General features: G+C 46.5%; 1 protein-coding gene across 1 annotated transcript; it reads left to right on the forward strand.

Moving 5' to 3' along the window:
- Positions 1 to 4,474: 4,474 nt before the first annotated feature.
- Positions 4,475 to 15,331, forward strand: LOC114581888 (thialysine N-epsilon-acetyltransferase-like). The gene is made up of 6 exons (XM_028702585.2): positions 4,475 to 4,816; positions 5,969 to 6,023; positions 7,683 to 7,766; positions 7,929 to 8,030; positions 10,450 to 10,490; positions 12,337 to 15,331. Exons 1-6 carry the CDS (start codon positions 4,754 to 4,756, stop codon positions 12,511 to 12,513), a joined length of 522 nt encoding a protein of 173 aa, XP_028558418.2. The 5' UTR covers positions 4,475 to 4,753; the 3' UTR covers positions 12,514 to 15,331.
- The last annotated feature ends 3,320 nt before the right edge of the window (positions 15,332 to 18,651 follow it).

The following is an 18,651-nucleotide window of genomic DNA, read 5'->3' on the forward strand; positions in this document are numbered from 1 at the left end:
GGGTGCATGGGCGCAGGCTTTTCCCCCGGTTTAGGGTATCCTGAGATAGGTCCTGTAAGGCCAGGATGGGGGTTTCTCCATATCGAAGGTTGCTTGAGTTTCTGAGTTGGTGCCATACCTCCTCCTTCTTTTTGTAGCGTGTGAAGCATACAATGATGTCTCTTGGGGGGGGGCGCTGGGTTTTGGCATAGGTTTTAGGGCTCTGTGAGCCCTCTCCAAGTCATCTGCCTCAAGTTTCAGGCTTGGGATTGTGTTTTTCAGCCAGCGTATAATTAGGTCTGCTGGGCTTTTCTCCTCTGTTTTTTCAGGAAAGTTGCGGAAGCGGATGTTACAACGTCTATTGCGGTCTTCAAGGTCGGCTTGCTTAATTTTCATCTCGTTGTGTTCTGCTTCCATTTGGTTTACCAGTTCGTCCAGTTTCTTGTTCACACGTCGGTTCTCCTCCCGGTATTGTTCTATTATTCTTTCTTGCATTTGGTTCTTGTTCTCTAGAGCTTCCACTTTGGAGGTTAGATTGTTGATTAGTACCTGCATGGGAGCCATTGTGGCCTTCAGTGCTTCTTCTAATCGTGCTTCCATTTCCCTCAGATCTCGTTTCGTTATTGGGTGGTCATCATCTTGAAGGGGAGCTACCATCTTAGCATTGTTTGCCATCTCCCTGGTTGGTGTCATCTCGGTCTCCCTGATGGTTTTGGTTTGAGGTTGGCCTGGCGTCCTCTTGGGGTTGGGCGTGTGGTGGTTAGGAGTTGTGGCAGTGGTGATTCCTGGGTATTGTTGGGTTGCTGAGCTGATCAGGCTTTGTTGGCTGGTGGCTTTTACAGAGCGTTTGGATTAGGTGGTCATTTGTGTCACTTCTAGCCTGTGTTTTAAGAACTTCTCTAGGGCTTCTGTAGATGCCTCAGCGGTGCCGCCGAGGCGGGGGGGGGGGGGAGGTAAGCAGAGATGGGTAGACTAACGGACAGACAGTTCATATAAAGGGAGGGGGGTTAGCAGGTAGAGATGCAAGAGATTAGAGGGGTGGGGCCAGGGGAAATATGTGTTTAGGAGGGGGTTGTATATGCCCAAAAGGGGTATTGGGGTCCAGTTAAGGTGGAAGTTGGGGTTGGGAGTGCACTCAGAAACAGAGGCAGACAAATAGGGTATATGTAAAAAGGGGGGAGGCGGGGGAGAGAGGAGATTGGAGTAAAAGAGAAGAGAGAGAGAGAGAGAGAGAGAGAGAGAGAGAGAGAGAGAGAGTACAGTAATATCAGCGGTATTAGAATGCAGCAGTAGTTTTAGCTATAGTATGAGGGGGGCAAATTATGATAGGGTGATATGAATGTGTGTATGCGTTTCCTTTAGGGGAAGGGGGGGGGATGGAGAGAGGGAGGAGGGAGAGAAAAGGAGAGGAGGAAGGGGAAAAGGTGGGAAAAGGAAGGAGGAGAAAAGAGAGGGGGAGCTGCTGCAATGGTATGGGGGGGAGAGTCTTATTTTAAAAGAGGGGTTGGGGGGGAAGGGCTCCCTTCTCAAAAACAAACTGATGAACAGGCTAAAAAGGGGGGGGTTGATTTTAAAAAATAAAAGGGATAGAAAACAAAATTGGGGATGGAAAATGAAAGGTGGAATAAAGGGAAAAAATGAGGAGGGGTGAAGAGAGAGATGGGAGAGAAAAATAAAAAAGGGGGAAGTTGAGGGGGAGAGTATCAATAGCAATAGCAGTGATATGGAGGAAATTTTTGTTTTAAAAGGGAGTGGTGGTCGTAGCTGGGGGCGAAGGATTCCCCCTTCAAGAACAAACCAACAAGAGCTTTAAAAAGAGAAAGAGGGAAAGAAAAGAATAATAATTGTATGGTTTGGTTTTGTCCCCCCCCCCCAAAATAATAATATTTCCCCCTAATTATTGTTATTATTTTTTGTTTGTAAAAAAGTAATTAAAAATGTACGGGTGAAAGATAAAAATGAGAATTAAAGGTAAAAAAGAAAAAAAAGAAAAAGGGGGTTGTCTTTAGATAGAGCTTTTTAATTTTTTTTTAAAAAATGAGTAAAGTGTAGGTAAAAGAGGGTAGGTAAAAGAGAGTGGAAAGTCTGGGGCGAAGTGGCAGTCCCAGGAAATGGCCTGTGATGGTTCAGGGTTGTTTTCTGGGTACTGCCATTTTAAATCTTAAGAGGGGAGTTTGAGGTGGAAATAAAATGATGTTTAAATTGAGGGTGTGTGTGTGGAAAAGTGTGTCTTTAAGTAGTGTGTAGAAAAGATAGAAATAAATATAAAGATTCAAATAAAGGGTGGCTGCAGCAGCAGTGGCCCCTCTTTTAAAAAGAAAAGTGGTAAAAGTAGGTATATGGGGGGGGGGAGGGATAAGAAAGAGATATATATATATATATATATATATATATATATATATATATATATATATATTCTTTTTAAAGGGGGAGGAAGGGGTTAAAAAAAGGGGGGAGTTATAAAAAAAAAGAAAAGAAAGGGGGAAAAGGGTAGTTTTTTTTCTCCTTTGTTATGCAGCTTCTCTGGGTTTTCCTTGCCGCTGGAGCTCCCGGTAGGGCTCAGCCACGTGCGTTTTTTTTTCCCTTTTCTTCCCCGAAGCCTTCACCGTGCTCACCTACCTCTCCTCTGCTTTCCCGTCGGCAGAGATGGGGGCAGCAACGGTAAATTTGGGGCTCCTTTTTCTCTCTTTCTTTTTCTTCCTCTCTCTCCCTTTCTTTCTCCCTCTTTGCGTTAGCTCCACTGTCCTCCTGGTTTTGGAGCTCCTCTCGGCTGTGGGGGGGGGGGGTCGGGTGCCTTTCCGGCTCAGTCAAGGTCGTGGGGGGGGGTGCTTTGGCTCCTTTGATAGATGCCCGGGCACCCCCAATACCTCTCCGCTGGCAGTGTTGGCAGCAGCAATTTTGGGGGTCCGGGAATTGGCCAGATAGAGCCTTTTAATGTGGCTGGCTTCAGGAGCTCTTTTCTTCTGCTGCTGCCGCCATGCTGCCTCGCCGGAAGTCCCCGATCAGCCTTCTTGATGGTCCATCTCTCACTTCCATACATCACTACTGGGGAAACCATGGCTTTAACTATACGGACCTTTGTTGGCAAGGTGATGTCTCTGCTTCTTCAGATGCTGTCTAGGTTTGCCATTGCCTTTCTCCCAAGAAGCAGGCGTCTTTTAATTTCGTGGCTGCTGTCACCATCTGCAGTGATCATGGAGCCCAAGAAAGTAAAATCTCTCACTGCCTCCATTTCTTCCCCTTCTATTTGCCAGGAGGTGATGGGACCAGTGGCCATGATCTTGCATGAACCTGCATGGTAGGATCTTATAAAACCATGGAGAAAATGGATATAGAAAAGTTTTCTCCCCCACCTCTCTTAACACTAGCATTCTTGGACATCACAGGAAGCTGTTTGTTGGAAGGTTTGGGACGGAAAAGGCCTTCTCTGTGCATGGTTAAACTGTGGAACTCCCTGCCACAGTGATGGCTTTAAAAATAGACAAGCACCTGGTGCGAAGGAGGGCTATTGAAGTGATAAGGCTCACCCAGCCTTGCCTTCTTGAAAACTATAAGTAACCAAACAATTAAACCCCAGTGTTACAAAGAGAATCCATAATTTGTGACTTTCAGAGATTTAGAAGATTTCTGTTTATTTGGTTTTGCAGAGAGTGCATATTTCATATTGTTCTATGTCCTGTATAGATTATATAAAGAGTTTAAATTCTTAATGGAGAAATCCGATGGCTCCCTTGGACAAGAAACAAGGACCCCAGCCAGGAATACCAGAGCAAAACAGCAGCCAGTAGGCTTGGTCTTGATTGAAGACTGTCACGACAGGACTCCCACCTGCCACCAGGTGCAACAAGATGGAAGCCCAGAACAAAAGAGACCCCCAACTTTTATTAGCTGCTAATCCCCATGTTACACCCCCCAACTACATCACTCCTACATCATGGTCCCATCATGAAAGGGGAGCTCTGGTGGCAGTAATCTGAGCATCCTGGACCCTGCCCCATGGTTCCCCTCGCCCTCCACCAAACACCCATCAAGTGGAACAAAAGAGATCTTTACATTTCCCTGTTTCCCAGCCAAGTTAATCCCACCCTTTTGTCCTCATCTGGGCTTGTTATTTCTGGAATGGCTACCCGCCTGGCACTCAGGTATCAGGATGCCAGGGATGATCACTCAGGCAGAGGGGCTGCTGAGGAGCTGAGCTCACCTGTCTATATGAATTTCTGAAGTTTCCCAGTGAGCCAGTACAGAGATCCATTGATCAGTGAATTCTTACATTTGGTATCGTGCAGCAAAGGCCCTTTGAATAGGCAGGAAGAAACTGTGATGAAGTGTTTTGTGAGGACAAATCACAAAAGTCACAAACACGATTGTGCTGGTTTGGGTAGTGGGCTGCAGGTGCGTGATATTTGCTGGAGGGGCAAACACCCCCCCCAACCTATGCATAAATTCCTGCAACAATATTGACATCCCATTGTTGTACTTGGTTGTACTTGTTGCCTTTGGATATGACTGTCACTTCTCGAAAGCTATGGACCCTGGAGAGAGTTCAAGTTCCCATCTTCTCCTCGCTGAGATCTAGGAAGCCTGACGGATTGACCTTGGGACCTTCACCCTGCAAAGCACCCAGAAACCCCTCCCACCCCCACCGGAGTCCAGTCGTCACTCAGGAATCAAGCAGATTCCCAACCACCCACCTTCCTAGCTTTCAGACGCAGCCCAGAGGCACACAGCAGTCCTTTCTACAGAGTAAGTAGCCCGGGAGAATCTGGACTGAGCCATGAGTTTTGCCATCCGCCCCTGCGCCCCAAAGGACCTGAAGGACATCATGCGACTGGTGAAGGTGAGGAACAGGATGAGAAGCACGGAACGGTCAGAGTTGGAAGGGTCCCCCGAAGGTCATTTGGCCCAACCCCGCACAATGACTGAATCGATCGCAGCTGAAGAACCCCAGACTAGCCAACCTTTGCTCTGTCACCTTCCTAGAGTTGGAATACATGACCGCCAGGGTCTCTTCCAACCGTACGAATCAATGCTTCTGCGACAGATCTTTATTTCCCCTTTGCTCCTGATCTGTATCTTCATTTAATATCTTCTTCCCTGGAGGGAAGGAGAGACCATTTTGTGGTTCGCCTCAGGTGCCAAAATTTCTGTTGCTGGACTAGACCTGTTGGCCTGTCAGTGCCAGATTTACGTATAAGCTAAACAAGCTATAGCTTAGGGCAGGGCTCAGCAAACTTTTTCAGCAGGGAGCCGGTCCACTGTCCCTCAGACCTTGTGGGGGGCCGGACTATATATTTTTTTGGGGGGGGGGAATGAACGGATTCCTATGCCCCACAAATAACCCAGAGATGCATTTTAAATAAAGGCACACATTCTGCTCATGTAAAAACATGCTGATTCCTGGACCGCCTGCAGGCCGGATTGAGAAGGTGATTGGGCTGGATCCAGCCCCTGGGCCTTAGTTTGCCTACCCATGGCTTAGGGCCCCACTCTCTTGGCCCCCCCCCAAATTATGAGTCTTTGTAAACTGTGTTTCTAAAGCAACTTTTGTTATTGCCCAATGCCAATGTGTTTGCATTATTACGTTTGTTATGGATAAAAAAAATCATTTTAAGTTAGAGCTTAATAATTATTTCACTATTAATATACTTCTGTTAGTATTTCAGTTCAACAATTACTTTGATAAAATACACATTTTGTTATGTGCAAATGGCTTTAGGTCCATCAATGACCATATAGCATATATTCAACACAAAAAAACAGCGGCAATTTGTTGTTGACAAAGGACATCTGGACATAGAAAGGGCCCCATTACCTTCAGCAGCTTAGGGCCTCATCAAACCTAAATCCAGCCCTGGGCCTGATCCTGACTGTTCTTCTGTGCACGATTCATCATAAGGATCCCTGGGTGAAAGGGGGAACAAATGAGTCTTGAGGCGGCTGCAAACCAGAGCTTTTGCTCCCAATTCTCTCTCTCTCTCCCTATAAACAGGAGATTGCGGGCATTTACAACGTCCCTTTGGGCTCGCTCAGGACCAATGTCGAAGGTAAAGAAGGGGCTCCAGTGTGCAAATAGATTATAAGGTTACCAGATTTTTCCCAATGAATCTGGGGACACTTTTCAACTTCAATGGATTTTGTATGGGGACTGCTTTGTAAATCTGGGGAAGCAGGGACGTCTGGTAGCCTTAGATTAGCGGCTCCCTACAGGGGTGGTTTGGAGCGCGAGTGGCGCTGTGGTCTAAACCACGGAGCCTCTTGGGCTTGCCGATCGGAAGGTGGGCGGTTCGAATCCCCGCGACAGGATGAGCTCCTGTTGCTCGGTCCCTGCTCCTGCCAACCTAGCAGTTTGAAAGCACGTCAAAGTGCAAGTAGATAAATAGGTACCGCTCCAGCGGGAAGGTGAACGGCGTTTCCGTGTGCTGCTCTGGTTCGCCAGAAGCAGCTTAGTCATGCTGGCCACATGATCCGGAAGCTGTACGCCGGCTCCCTCGTCCAGTAAAGCGAGATGAGCACCGCAACCCCAGAGTCGGCCACGACTGGACCTAATGGTCAGGGGTCCCTTTACCTTTACAGGGGTGGTTTGGGATTCGGGTGGCACTGTGGTCTAAACCACAGAGCCTAGGGCTTGCCAATCGGAAGGTTGGCGGTTCGAATCCCCGCGACGGGGTGAGCTCCCGTTGCTCGGTCCCTGCTCCTGCCAACCTAGCAGTTCAAAAGTGCGTCAAAAGTGCAAGTAGATAAATAGGTACCACTCCGGCGGGAACCATGCTCTCTGGTTTCCGTCACGGTGTCCCCTTGCACTGGAAGCGGTTTAGTCCTGCCAGCCGCATGGCCCGGAAAGCTGTCTGCGGACAAACGCCAGCTCTGAGCCCAGCTTCGGCTGGGGAGGGCGGGATATAAATAAAATTTTATTTTTATTATTATTATTATAGCTCCCTTGGCCTGAACGTGAGATGAGCGCTGCAACCCCAGAGTCGCCTTTGACTGGACCTAACCGTCCGGGGGTCCTTTACCTTTTACCTTTTGCAGGGGTGGTTGTGCCCCTGGGGATGATACTGGGATCACCTACAGGGGGCGTTAAGAGGCAGTTTTATTGTTGAAAGGCCACCTCTCCTGGTCTCCCCCACAGAGGAGCTTAAGGTTCATGAATATTCATAATTTAGAGGTCCCAGGAAGTCAGATTATCCTCCACCAGGGCCTGGGCCTTCTCAGTGGTGGCTCCGACCTGGTGGAATGCTCTGTCCTAGGAGACCAGGGCCCTGCAGGATTTAAGCTCCTTCCGTCGGGCCTGTAAGACAAGAGCTATTCCGCCTGGCCTTTAATTTGAATCCAGCCTGATCTTTTATTCCTCTTCCTTCCCTTTTTATGAAGATTACCCGCTCTGAGACCCCACAGCTAATTCTCCCCATGTCTCCTCGCCGGCCCATTTAGGACTAATTTAGCCAGCTAGCCCTGGTGATCATCTAATGTTTATTGGATGGATTTCCCCCCTAAATTGATTTTTGAATTCTGAATTTATTGTTATTCACATTTTATACGGTATTTTATGCTGCTTCTTGTTGCATCAATTAAGTGTTTTAAATTTGTCGTTAGCTGCCCTGAGCCTGGTTTTCTGAACCGGGAAGGGCGGGGTATAAATAAAAATTTATTATTATTTATTATTATTATTATTACTGCTCCTCCCTTTTCCGCTTCCTCCCCAGAGCTGAAGAAAGCCGGTTTTGGAGAGCAGTCCCAGTACGAGTGCCTTGTGGCCGAAGTCCCCGCCGAAGAGAAAAGCAAGGAAGGTAATGAGGGGATGAGCCGAATCATGTCCAATCTTGCGATAGACATGATCCGGCTCGCAGGGAGAAGCTGCTACTGCTGCGATTGAGGCACAAGTGGGTGGTTTGGAAATGCCAGCAAGGCTGAACTCCTGCGTAACATTATTTATTTTGCTCCACACCCAGGCTACACCCTTATCGGGTACACCCTCTTCTCGTACACCTATAACACCTGGAGGGGAAAGAACATCTACATGGACAATCTGTACGTCATGCCGGAATTTAGAGGTACGGATGGGGAGGTAGCGGTCGAATCCTGTCCTCACGGCGGCCAGCCGCTTTGGGAAATCCGCAAGCAGGATTCGAACGCAAGACCAGCGTTCTCTCGTCCTGTGGTTTGCAGAAATTTGCATTCAGAAGCATTACGAATAGCCACGTGTTATTTTAGCGGGGCGAAACCTTTTCTTTTTTTTTAGCCAATTTTAGCGGTGATGGGGGGGGCGGTCTTAAAAATATGTTTTTGGGTGTGCGGAATCCAACTCTTCAATTCTCTTTTGGATCGGACAACATTGGTCTCTGTGTTTGACGAAGGAGCACACAATCTGCTTCCGGAAAACCAGGGGAATTTTAATTTTACCTCCTGAAAATGTCACGTAATCGTAGAATCGTAGAGTTAGAAGGGACCCAAAGGTCATCTAGCCCAACCCCTTGCGATGCAAGAATCTCAGCTAAAGCACCCACGACAGATGGCCATCCAGCCTCTGCAATAATTAATAATAATAATAATAATAATATAATGCTGTATTGTTTTTAACACTTGATTGGGAGATGCCCTGAGTGGCTGGGCAAATTCGGCCAGATGGGTGGGGTATAGATAATAAATTATTAAAAATTATTAAATAATAATAATAATAATAATAATAATAATAATAATAATAATAATAAGCAGCAGCAGCAGCAACCACAACCACAACTGCAAGTACTTGGCAATCCCTTTTAACGATTTCTGTGCAATTTTACACCTGTTTGCTTACCAAGAAAAACCAAATTACAGCAACCTAACCAGAATATCTTTGGAATTCCCAAGTCACGTTACAAGTTTTTAGCACCCTCGTAATATTTCAGATTTGAAGGTTGAAGAATTCAATGCGCACCGAAGACGCGCCCCTTTTCTGCGGATCAAGGGTGCAGCAGCTGCTCTTGAAAAAGCCCTCTTTGTGCTTCATGATGGGCCAGGGTTTAAGAGAGGGGTCAGCAAACTTTTTCAGCAGGGGGCCGGTCCACTATCCCTCAGACCTTGTGGAGGGCCGGACTATATTTTGGGAAAAAATAATAATGAACAAATTCCTATGCCCATCAAAAAACCCAGAGATGCATTTTAAATAAAAGGACACATTCTGCTCGTGTAAAAATACGCTGATTCCCGGACCGTCCGTGGGCCGGATTGAGAAGGTGATTGGGCCGGATCCGGCCCCCGGACCTTAGGTTGCCTACCCATAGATTAAAAAAAGGGGGGGGGAGCCCTGACCATTAGGTCCAGTCGTGGCCGACTCTGGGGTTGCGGCGCTCATCTCGCTTTATTGGCCGAGGGAGCCGGCGTACAGCTTCCGGGTCATGCGGCCAGCAGGACTGAGCCGCTTCTGGCAAACCAGAGCAGCGCACGGAAACGCCGTTTACCTTCCCGCCGGAGCGGTACCTATTTATCTACTTGCACTTTGACGTGCTTTCGAACTGCTAGGTGGGCAGGAGCAGGGACCGAGGAACGGGAGCTCACCCCATCGTGGGGATTCGAACCACCGACCTTCTGATTGGCAAGTCCTAGGCTCAGTGGTTTAGACCACAGTGCCACCCGCGTCCCTAAGAGAAGGAATAAAGGCAAAGGTAAAGGGACCCCTGAGCGTTAGGTCCAGTCGTGGCCGACTCTGGGGTTGCGGCGCTCATCTCGCTTTACTGGCCGAGGGAGCCAGCGTACAGCTTCCGGGTCATATGGCCAGCAGGACTAAGCCGCTTCTGGCGAACCAGAGCAGCGCACGGAAACGCCGTTTACATTCCCGCTGGAGCAGTACCTATTTATGTACTCTCAGTGGTGTGCTTTCAAACTGCTAGGTTGGCAGGAGCAGGGACCGAGCAATGGGAGCTCACCCTGTCGCGGAGATTCGAACCGCCGACCTTCTGATCGGCAAGCCCTAGGCTCTGTGGTTTGACCCACAGCGCCACCTGCGTCCCCACCCATGGTTTAAGAGGCTGTAGAATGGCTGGAGCTGAGCAGGTTTGGCCAGAGCTCAGGTGAGAGGCCAACTGGGGTCCCCTGGAAGTGCCACAAAATTCTTACCACCCTGGGTTGTATCTTCAGAGAGAAGCGGCGGTATCAATGCAGTCACCTCAGGATGGATAGAATCCACCTTTCCCCTGCTCAGTTTATCATGGAATCCGAGAGATGTCGAGTTGGACTGGGACCCCCAGAGGTCATCCAGCCCAACCCGCTTCGCCATGTCAGAATCGCAGCCTAAGAATCCCTGGCAGATGCCCTCTCCGTTCAGAAACCTCCAGCGAGGGGGAATCTGCCTCCTTCCAAGGTCACAGAGTTGTGGAATTGTAGAGTCGGGTACCCTCAGAGGTCATCCATCCCAACCCTCTTTCGCCACGTAGGAATCGCACCCAGAACACCCTACCCTAACAGGCTTCTTCTGGTTCTCCTTCCTCACAGGGAGGCGGATCGGGAAGGCCCTGATGGAGCAGGCGGGTGAGGTGAGTTGTGTGTTCAGGGATGCAGGAGAGGATATATTGCCTGGTTATAGCCTTTCTAACTCGTGTTAACAAGTTCCACAATTTAGCAGAGTAACATTCCCCGTTTTAAACTCGCAGTGGATGCGTTTGCTCAGGCTCGCTAAAGCCTCTAGAACAGGGGTGTCAAACTCAAATTCATCGGGGGCCGCATCAGCAGTTTGGTCACCCTCAAAGGGCCGGTTGTATCTGTAGGACTATGTGCCCACTCTTTATTATCATAAATTATTGTCACTGCATTCAATTATTACTGTTTTTTGTAATAATGTAAGTAATAACTAGCTCTGAAAGCAGAAACATAGCCAGAATAATGGCAAGTAGATATTCAAATGTACAATTATTGTACAATTTATTGAAAAATGATTTTTGGTAACAGACAGTAATTTATTTATTTTTAAACATACAAATATTGCCAAACACTGTTTATTACACATATGGCTTGTCTCCATTAATCACAAACATGTATTCACTTTCCCATCTCTCCTGAAATTGCCTTCCCTCTGCATCAACTTTTCTTTTCTTGGACATTTTTGGGTTATTTGATTGTAGTTTATGGTCCCTATACCACTGTCAAGTGACACGGAAGTGGTCAGTATATCCAAAGTTTACCGCTCAGACTTTTAAGCAGAATAATAAGCAGACCCCCCCCCCCTTATTAGCAGACCCCCCTCCCCCCCACATACATCATATGTACTTACAGTACAGGAGAGAAGGGTTCAGGCAGCCGTCACATCACAGGATGGCATGCGCTCAACATAAAACAAGTGGAGGTTTCCTGTGTAGAACGGCCGGCGCCGCTACAGGGCAGACGTTCTCTGGCTTGTAGGCTGCCGCGCATGCGCTGTAGAGGCGGCTTTCTTGTGTCAAAAAAAAAAAAAAAGCGAGAATAAAAGGTGAAGGTTGGCGGCGGCTACACGGGCCACATGACGAGGTCTGGTGGGCCGGATTCGGCCCGCGGGCCTTGTGTTTGACACCCGTGGTATAGAATAACTGCTCTGGTATTTCCCCCTTATTCCCTCCTAAAAGATACGACACGACACAGTCGTCTATAAAAGTATAAAAAGGTTTACTCACACAACATTCTGTTCACAATTGGATCCCAGAAGGCAGACTTAGCTTAGAAAAGTAACATATACCTGGAAACTATCTCATAAGGAGACAGTCCCTTTGTCCTCTCTTGGCTGGAAAGTTCCCATTGCCAAACCCTCGTATTTATGGGATCGCCTCTCCTGGTCTGCCCCACAGAAGACCTTAAGGTCCATGAATAATCATAGTTTAGAGGTCCTGGGCCCTAAGGAAGTCAGACTATCCTCCGCCAGGGCCAGGGCCTTCTCAGTGGTGGCTCCGACCTGGTGGAATGCTCTGTCCCAGGAGACCAGGGCCCTGCAGGATTTAACCTCCTTCCACAGGGCCTGTAAGACAGAGCTATTCCGCCTGGCCTTCAATTTGAATCCAGCCTGATCTTTTATTCCTCTTCCTTCCCTTTTTATGAAGATTATCCACTCTGAGACCCCACTGCTAATTCTCCCCATGTCTCCTCGCAGGCCCAAATAGGACTAACTTAGCCAGCTAGCCCTGGGGATTATCGAATTGATTTTTGATTTCTGAATTTTATTGTTATTCATGTTTTTATACTGTATTTTATGCTGCTTTTATAATTAAGTGTTTTAAATTTGTTGTTAGCCGCCCTGAGCCCGGTTTTTGAACCGGGAAGGGTGGGGTATAAATAAATTTATTATTATTATTATTATTATTATTATTATTATTATTATTATTATTATTATTATTCCCCTCCTGCCTGCCTCCTCAGGTTGCCTTGCGCCAAGGCGTCCGCCAACTCCGAATGCACGTTTCCTCCCAGAAGGCGGACGTCCTGAGCTTCATCGAGAGGCGGGGAGGCGAAAACCTGACCGACAAGGACGGCTGGCACCTCCTGCGTTTCCCCAACGAGGCCCTGAGGAGGCTGGCAGCTGAGAGCAGATTCTAGCGGGCTCAGGGTTCGAATCCTACCCTCCACCCCTAGGCTCCTGGACGGGGCATGTTTTGTGGTTGGAGAGGGAGGATAGATAGCCCACGATGCAGGGGCAGCAAAAGCGAGTGCGGAGGAGGAGTTTGGGCAAGAGGGGAAGAGTCACAGAATCACAAGAGGGACCCCCTGCGGCCATCTAGACCAACCCCTGCAATGCAGGGTTGTTGCAAAAAAATAAATTAGTCTGCGAAGAAACCTGAAGAAATTTTCTGATGATTCTGTGGCCTTGTTTTTGTCTTTGGTGATCCTTTTGCCCTTCTTTCTTTTAAAAAAGATATTTATTTGGTTTCCCAAATTAAAATTTTACAATCGCATATCCAACGTACAGTGGTGCCCCGCAAGATGAAAAACTCGCTAGACAAAAGGGTTTTCCGTTTTTGAGTTGCTTCGCAAGACGAATTTCCCTATGGGCTTGCTTCGCAAGACAAAAAAAATTCTGGGTTTGAATTTCTGTGTGGTGGGTGGCTGGGGGAACAGTTGGGGAGGGGTTTGCAAGAATCTGGAAGCTTGTGTGTTTTTTTCCTGCATTTTTATGATTTTCTGTGACCATTGGGCCACTCTGCTGTTTTTTTTAAAAAAATTCTGGGTTTGAATTTTGAAATGCTCTTTACAGTATGTGTGACTTTAAAGAGCACTTAATAAACTCTTGTTGTACCAAATTTGGCTTTGTTTGGACTTTTTTTGACCATAGGAACACATTAATTGATTTTCAATGCATTCCTATGGGAAACCGTGCTTCGCAAGACGAAAAATTCGCTAGACGAAAAAACTCGCGGAACGAATTAATTTCGTCTTGCGAGGCACCACTGTACATCATAAAAACAAGATTCAAAAGAATCTCCTAGACTTCCCTCCTCCCTTTTGTGGATCCTATTGTCGGCCAATTCCTCCTGCATCTTTTATAAGACCCCTTATAGTCTTGATTTATCAGCTACTTTAAAATGAGGCTGCATTTTAAATTGCATTTTAACCTGTATTTTAAATTGGGTTTTTTTCTTTCCTTTGGCTGGGGAGGGCGGGGTATAAATAAAATTTATTATTATTATTATTATTATTAATCAAATCTTTTACATCTTCATTATAATCCAAAATTCACCAAGTGTTATTCCAGTCCCACTAATGATTTTAACTGTTTACAATGATTTTTTCTCCCCAGATAAATTGTAATTTCCCCCCATTCCTTATTAAAAAATTTAGCTTTCCGGATTTCGGATTCTTCCAGTCGTTTTTTGCCATCTCTGCATAATCCGTCTACTTACTCTACCATTCTGGTCAGGACTTAATTTTCTTCCCATCTCTGGTCTCTTCTATTCAGGTCTAGCTAGCTGGTTGTTACGGGATTTAATTTCCATGCATGTGTGAAGCCAAGGGCAGGGAATACCTCTGTGTAAACCTGTGCAAGTTTATAGACCTGCGGGACTCTGCTTTTGTGGGCCGATAAAGTTAAAAAGCTGTGCCACAGCCGGCGATTTGGAGAAAAATCCACTATAGGAGGGAGGGAGTTTAAGATTAACCAGGGCAAAATATTCCTTTTTTTAAATATAATTTTTATTAAGTTTTCCACATTTCATTACATTTCAGTATCAAAAAACCACAAAATTCATAACTTAAAGCATTGCTTAAATAAAGCATCGACATCCTCCCCTCCCTCTAACAGACTTCCATATCACTTTACCAATTTCTTCACATTCCTATATTTTTTTTACCTTATATCAATCTTTTAGCAATCAACTTCTTCTAAGCAAATCAGCTCCTTAATTTCCCATTACCAAACATTTCAACTCAGACCTACAAACGTTTCCAACTGTTTACAATTCTCTTTCATATAAAGTATAAATTTGCCCCAGTCCTTTGGAAACAGTTCATCTCGGCGATTCCGAATCCACATATTTGACCATCTTTACTTGCCAGTCTTCCAATGTGGGGAGTTCTTGCTCAGGGCAAAATATTCCTGCATTGGAGCGGGTTGGTCTGGATGACCCTCAGGTGTCCCTTCCGACTCTAGAATTCTGCGATTCGATGATTTACAATGCCACCCAAATTCTGCTTAAAAATAAAGAGCGGTTTACTTATTAGCTAAAATGTATAAAGTTAGCAATAAACGTTGGAAATGCAAAGAAAAAGAGGGAACATTTTATCATATGTGGTGGGAATGTAAAACGGTGGAAAACTTCTGGGAGATGATATATAATGAGATGAAAAAAATGTTGAAATATATATTTATTAAGAAACCAGAAGCATTTTTACTTGGCATTGTAGGAGATGATATTAATAGACAGGATTGTAAGTTGCTTTTATATGCAATGATGGCAGCAAGAATATTATTGGCACAAAAATGGAAGCAAGAAGAATTACCGACAAAAGAAGAATGGAGGATGAAATTGATCGACTATGCAGAATTGGATAAACTAACAGGAAGAATTCGAAACCTGCGGGACCAGAGATTCACAGAAGACTGGTGTAAATTTACGGACTATTTGAAAAGTAATTGTGATGACCAGATTACGTTTGTAGGTTTGCAAGAAGTTTTGTGAGGTAAATTATTTGAATTATTGCAAAAATGGTTAAAGAGGTGGATTGTGAGTTAAGATAATTAAAGGCAATAGGAATTTAAGAAATGCAGAAGAAATGATAAAAATCGTGGATCATCAGAGGTGCTGATGGAAGTCCGAAAAGACTGTATAAGATGTGAAGTTCTGTGGAATGTATAATAATTGGTATGTTGAAATTAATAAAAATTATATATATATAAATAAATAAAGAGCGGTTGTCTCCAGAGCATGTGCAGAGTGGTTTCCCCTCTCGGTCACCGAGCCGCCAGAACCAGGCCGTACAGTTCTGGGATGGAAAGAAAGAAGTGGCCTCGTGTTTCAGGTTAAAAATTCGCCGTTTGGGAGAGAGTCAGTTTCTTGGGGGGCCTTTAAGTCTCCAGGCCAAAGGGGAAGAAGACGAGTCCTTGAGCTTCTAGGCCGGTTTGTTATTGAACAGAAAGGGTACGGGCGAAAACGCCGAACTAATATTTAACTCGAACCGAGTGCCCTTTGGCATTGAAGCGCCATGCGAAACCTCCTGATCGCTCTTACGCCAACCAGTCTGCAGTGGGTGGAAGACAAAGAATCACAGAACCGTAGAATTGGAAAAGCACCCAGTGGTCAAGGAGCGGAGGGAACTCTGTTGCAACAGAAAAATGAAGACCTGCCTGCTTTCCCTGCCTCCCGCCTACATCCATTCATGTGGCCAAGACCACATAACACCGGTCTTGAAAGACCTACGTTGGCTCCCAGGGCGTTTCTGAGCACAATTCAAAGTGTTGGTGCTGAACTTTAAAACCCTAAACGGCCTCAAAGGCCCAGTAGACCTGAAGGAGCGTCTCCACCCCCATCGTCCAGCCCGGACACTGAGCTCCAGCTCCGAGGGCCTTATGGCGGTTCCCTCCCTGCGAGAAGCCAAGCTACAGGGAACCAGGCAGAGGGCCTTCTCGGTGGTGGCACCCGCCCTGTGGAACGCCCTCCCACCAGATGTCAAGGAAATAAAGAACTATCTGACTTTTAGAAGACATCTGAAGGCAGCCCTGTTTAGGGAAGCTTTTAATGTTTAACAGACCACTGTATTTTAATACTTTGTTGGAAGCCGCCCAGAGTGGCTGGGGAGACCCAGCCAGATGGGTGGGGTATAAATATTATTATTATTATTACAGTGGTACCTCAGGTTACATACGCTTCAGGTTACAGACTCCGCTAACCCAAAAATAGTGCTTCAGGTTAAGAACTTTGCTTCAGGATGAGAACAGAAATCGTGCTCCGGCAGTGCGGCGGCAGCAGGAGGCCCCATTAGCTAAAGTGGTGCTTCAGGTTAAGAACAGTTTCAGGTTAAGTACGGACCTCCGGAACGAATTAAGTACTTAACCCGAGGTACCACTGTATTATTATTATTATCTCTGACCAATGGATCATGGACTTAGGGGACTCGACTCCTTGGGGAGTTGGGCAGCAAAAGCCAACCACCCCTATTTTTCCCTATACCTCTTCCTGGAGAATATAAGACTATTCTTCAGGATCAGTCCAGCAGAACCAGATGCCCCAATAACTGAGAGCAACAGCAACCATGGAGAGCAGCCACGGAGGCAGAGCCTAGCCATGGTTAGCGCTCTCCTCCTCCCTAAATTTGTCCAATCATCCAAATTAGTAGCCATGGCCGCCTCCTGTGGCAGGGAGTTCCGCAGGTCAACGACACGCTGCGCGAAGGACTTTCTGCAGCCAAAAGAGGATGATGTCGAAATCTTTTACTTTCTTGCTGCCTGACTCACGAGTGAACTCTGCAAGCCTCAAAAGCCCTTTGAAATTTCTCCCTTTTTTGAAGTGCCGGCAGGGGGAAGTATCTGGAAAAAACTCCTTTCATTCTGAAGACTCGGGCGAAGGATCGGAAGTCCCGGAGTCATCAAAAACGTACAGCCAGAAGAAGCCAACCGGTGCATGCTGGGGTGGAAAGAATCTAAATTATCTTTGCCCTTCAGATGTTCTGCCTCTTTAGCCGAATCTTTTTATTTCAACTGGCAAGGCTGGATATTCGTTTTCCAAATCATTGGGAGGAAAAACCTATTTCAGATCAACACAGTTGGGGATTGTTAGCTGTGGACACACACTATTCCTTGAAAGACATTCAAAGCACACACACAGAGAGAGAATTCAGGGAACTGCAGTTTATCGCTTACCGTTCCTCTGAGCAAACTACATTTCCCAAGATCCGTGGGGTGTGGGCTTCAAATGTGATTTTAAGCAGCCGTACCCAGCTGCTCTGATCTTAAGGCTTAAGAACATGATTTGTTGTTGTTGTTTAGTCGTGTCCGCCTCTTCGTGACCCCCTGGACCAGAGCACGCCAGGCCCTCCTGTCTTCCGCTTCCTCCCGCAGTTTGGTCAAACTCATGCTGGTAGCTTTGAAAACACTCTCCCACCATCTCGTCCTCTGTCATCCCCTTCTCCTTGTGCCCTCCATCTTTCCCAACATCAGGGTCTTTTCCAGGGAGTCTTCTCTTCTCATGAGGTGGCCAAAGTCTTGGAGCCTCAGCTTCAGGATCTGTCCTTCCAGTGAGCACTCAGGGCTGATTTCCTTCAGAATGGAGAGGTTTGATCTTCCTGCAGTCCATGGGACTCTCAAGAGCCTCCTCCAGCACCAGAATTCAAAATCATCCATTCTTTGGCGATCAGCCTTCTTTATGGTCCAGCTCTCACTTCCATACATCACTACTGGGAAAACCATAGCTTTAACTATACGAACCTTTGTTGGCAAGGTGGTGTCTCTGCTTTTTAAGATGCTGTCTAGGTTTGTCATTGCTTTTCTCCCAAGAAGCAGGCGTCTTTTAATTTCGTGACTGCTGTCACCATCTGCAGTGATCATGGAGCCCAAGAAAGTAAAATCTCTCACTGCCTCCATTTCTTCCCCTTCTATTTGCCAGGAGGTGATGGACCCAGAACATGATAGATGCTAATAAAAACATGGCACGGCATGGAGAAAAGGAAGCCCTTCTTTATGGAAACTATGGAACTACCTGCCACTGGAAGCAGCGACTTGGGTGGCTTTAACAGAAGATTATGCAAATTAACGAAGAGGGGGGCTATCGGCAGCTGCCAGATGGGCCCGATGGCTGGATCCTCGGTCCAGTATACCTGGAGGAGCGTCTCCACCTCCATCGTTCAGCCCAGAAACTGAGGTCCAGCTCCAAGGGCCTTCTGGCGGTTCCCTCCCTGCGAGAAGCAAAGCTACAGGGAACCAGGCAGAGGGCCTTCTTAGTGGTGGCGCCCACTCTGTGGAACGCCCTCCCATCAGATGTCAAAGAGAAAAATAACTACCAGACTTTTAGAAGACATCTGAAGGCAGCCCTGTTTAGGGAAGCTTTTAATGTTTAATCGGTTACTGTATTTTAGTGTTTTGTTGGAAGCCGCCCAGAGTGGCTGGGGAAACCCAGTCAGATGGGCAGGGTATAAATAACAAATTATTATTATTATTATTATTATTATTATTATTATTATCCTGCAGGCTCTTCTCAGGTCAGGAAGGAGTTGGCTATTCATGGAGGAGAGGGCTTGTGATGGCAACCA

The sequence above is a fragment of the Podarcis muralis genome, chromosome 13, assembly GCF_964188315.1.
Source record: "Podarcis muralis chromosome 13, rPodMur119.hap1.1, whole genome shotgun sequence".
In the NCBI taxonomy this organism is placed as follows: Eukaryota; Metazoa; Chordata; class Lepidosauria; order Squamata; family Lacertidae; genus Podarcis; species Podarcis muralis.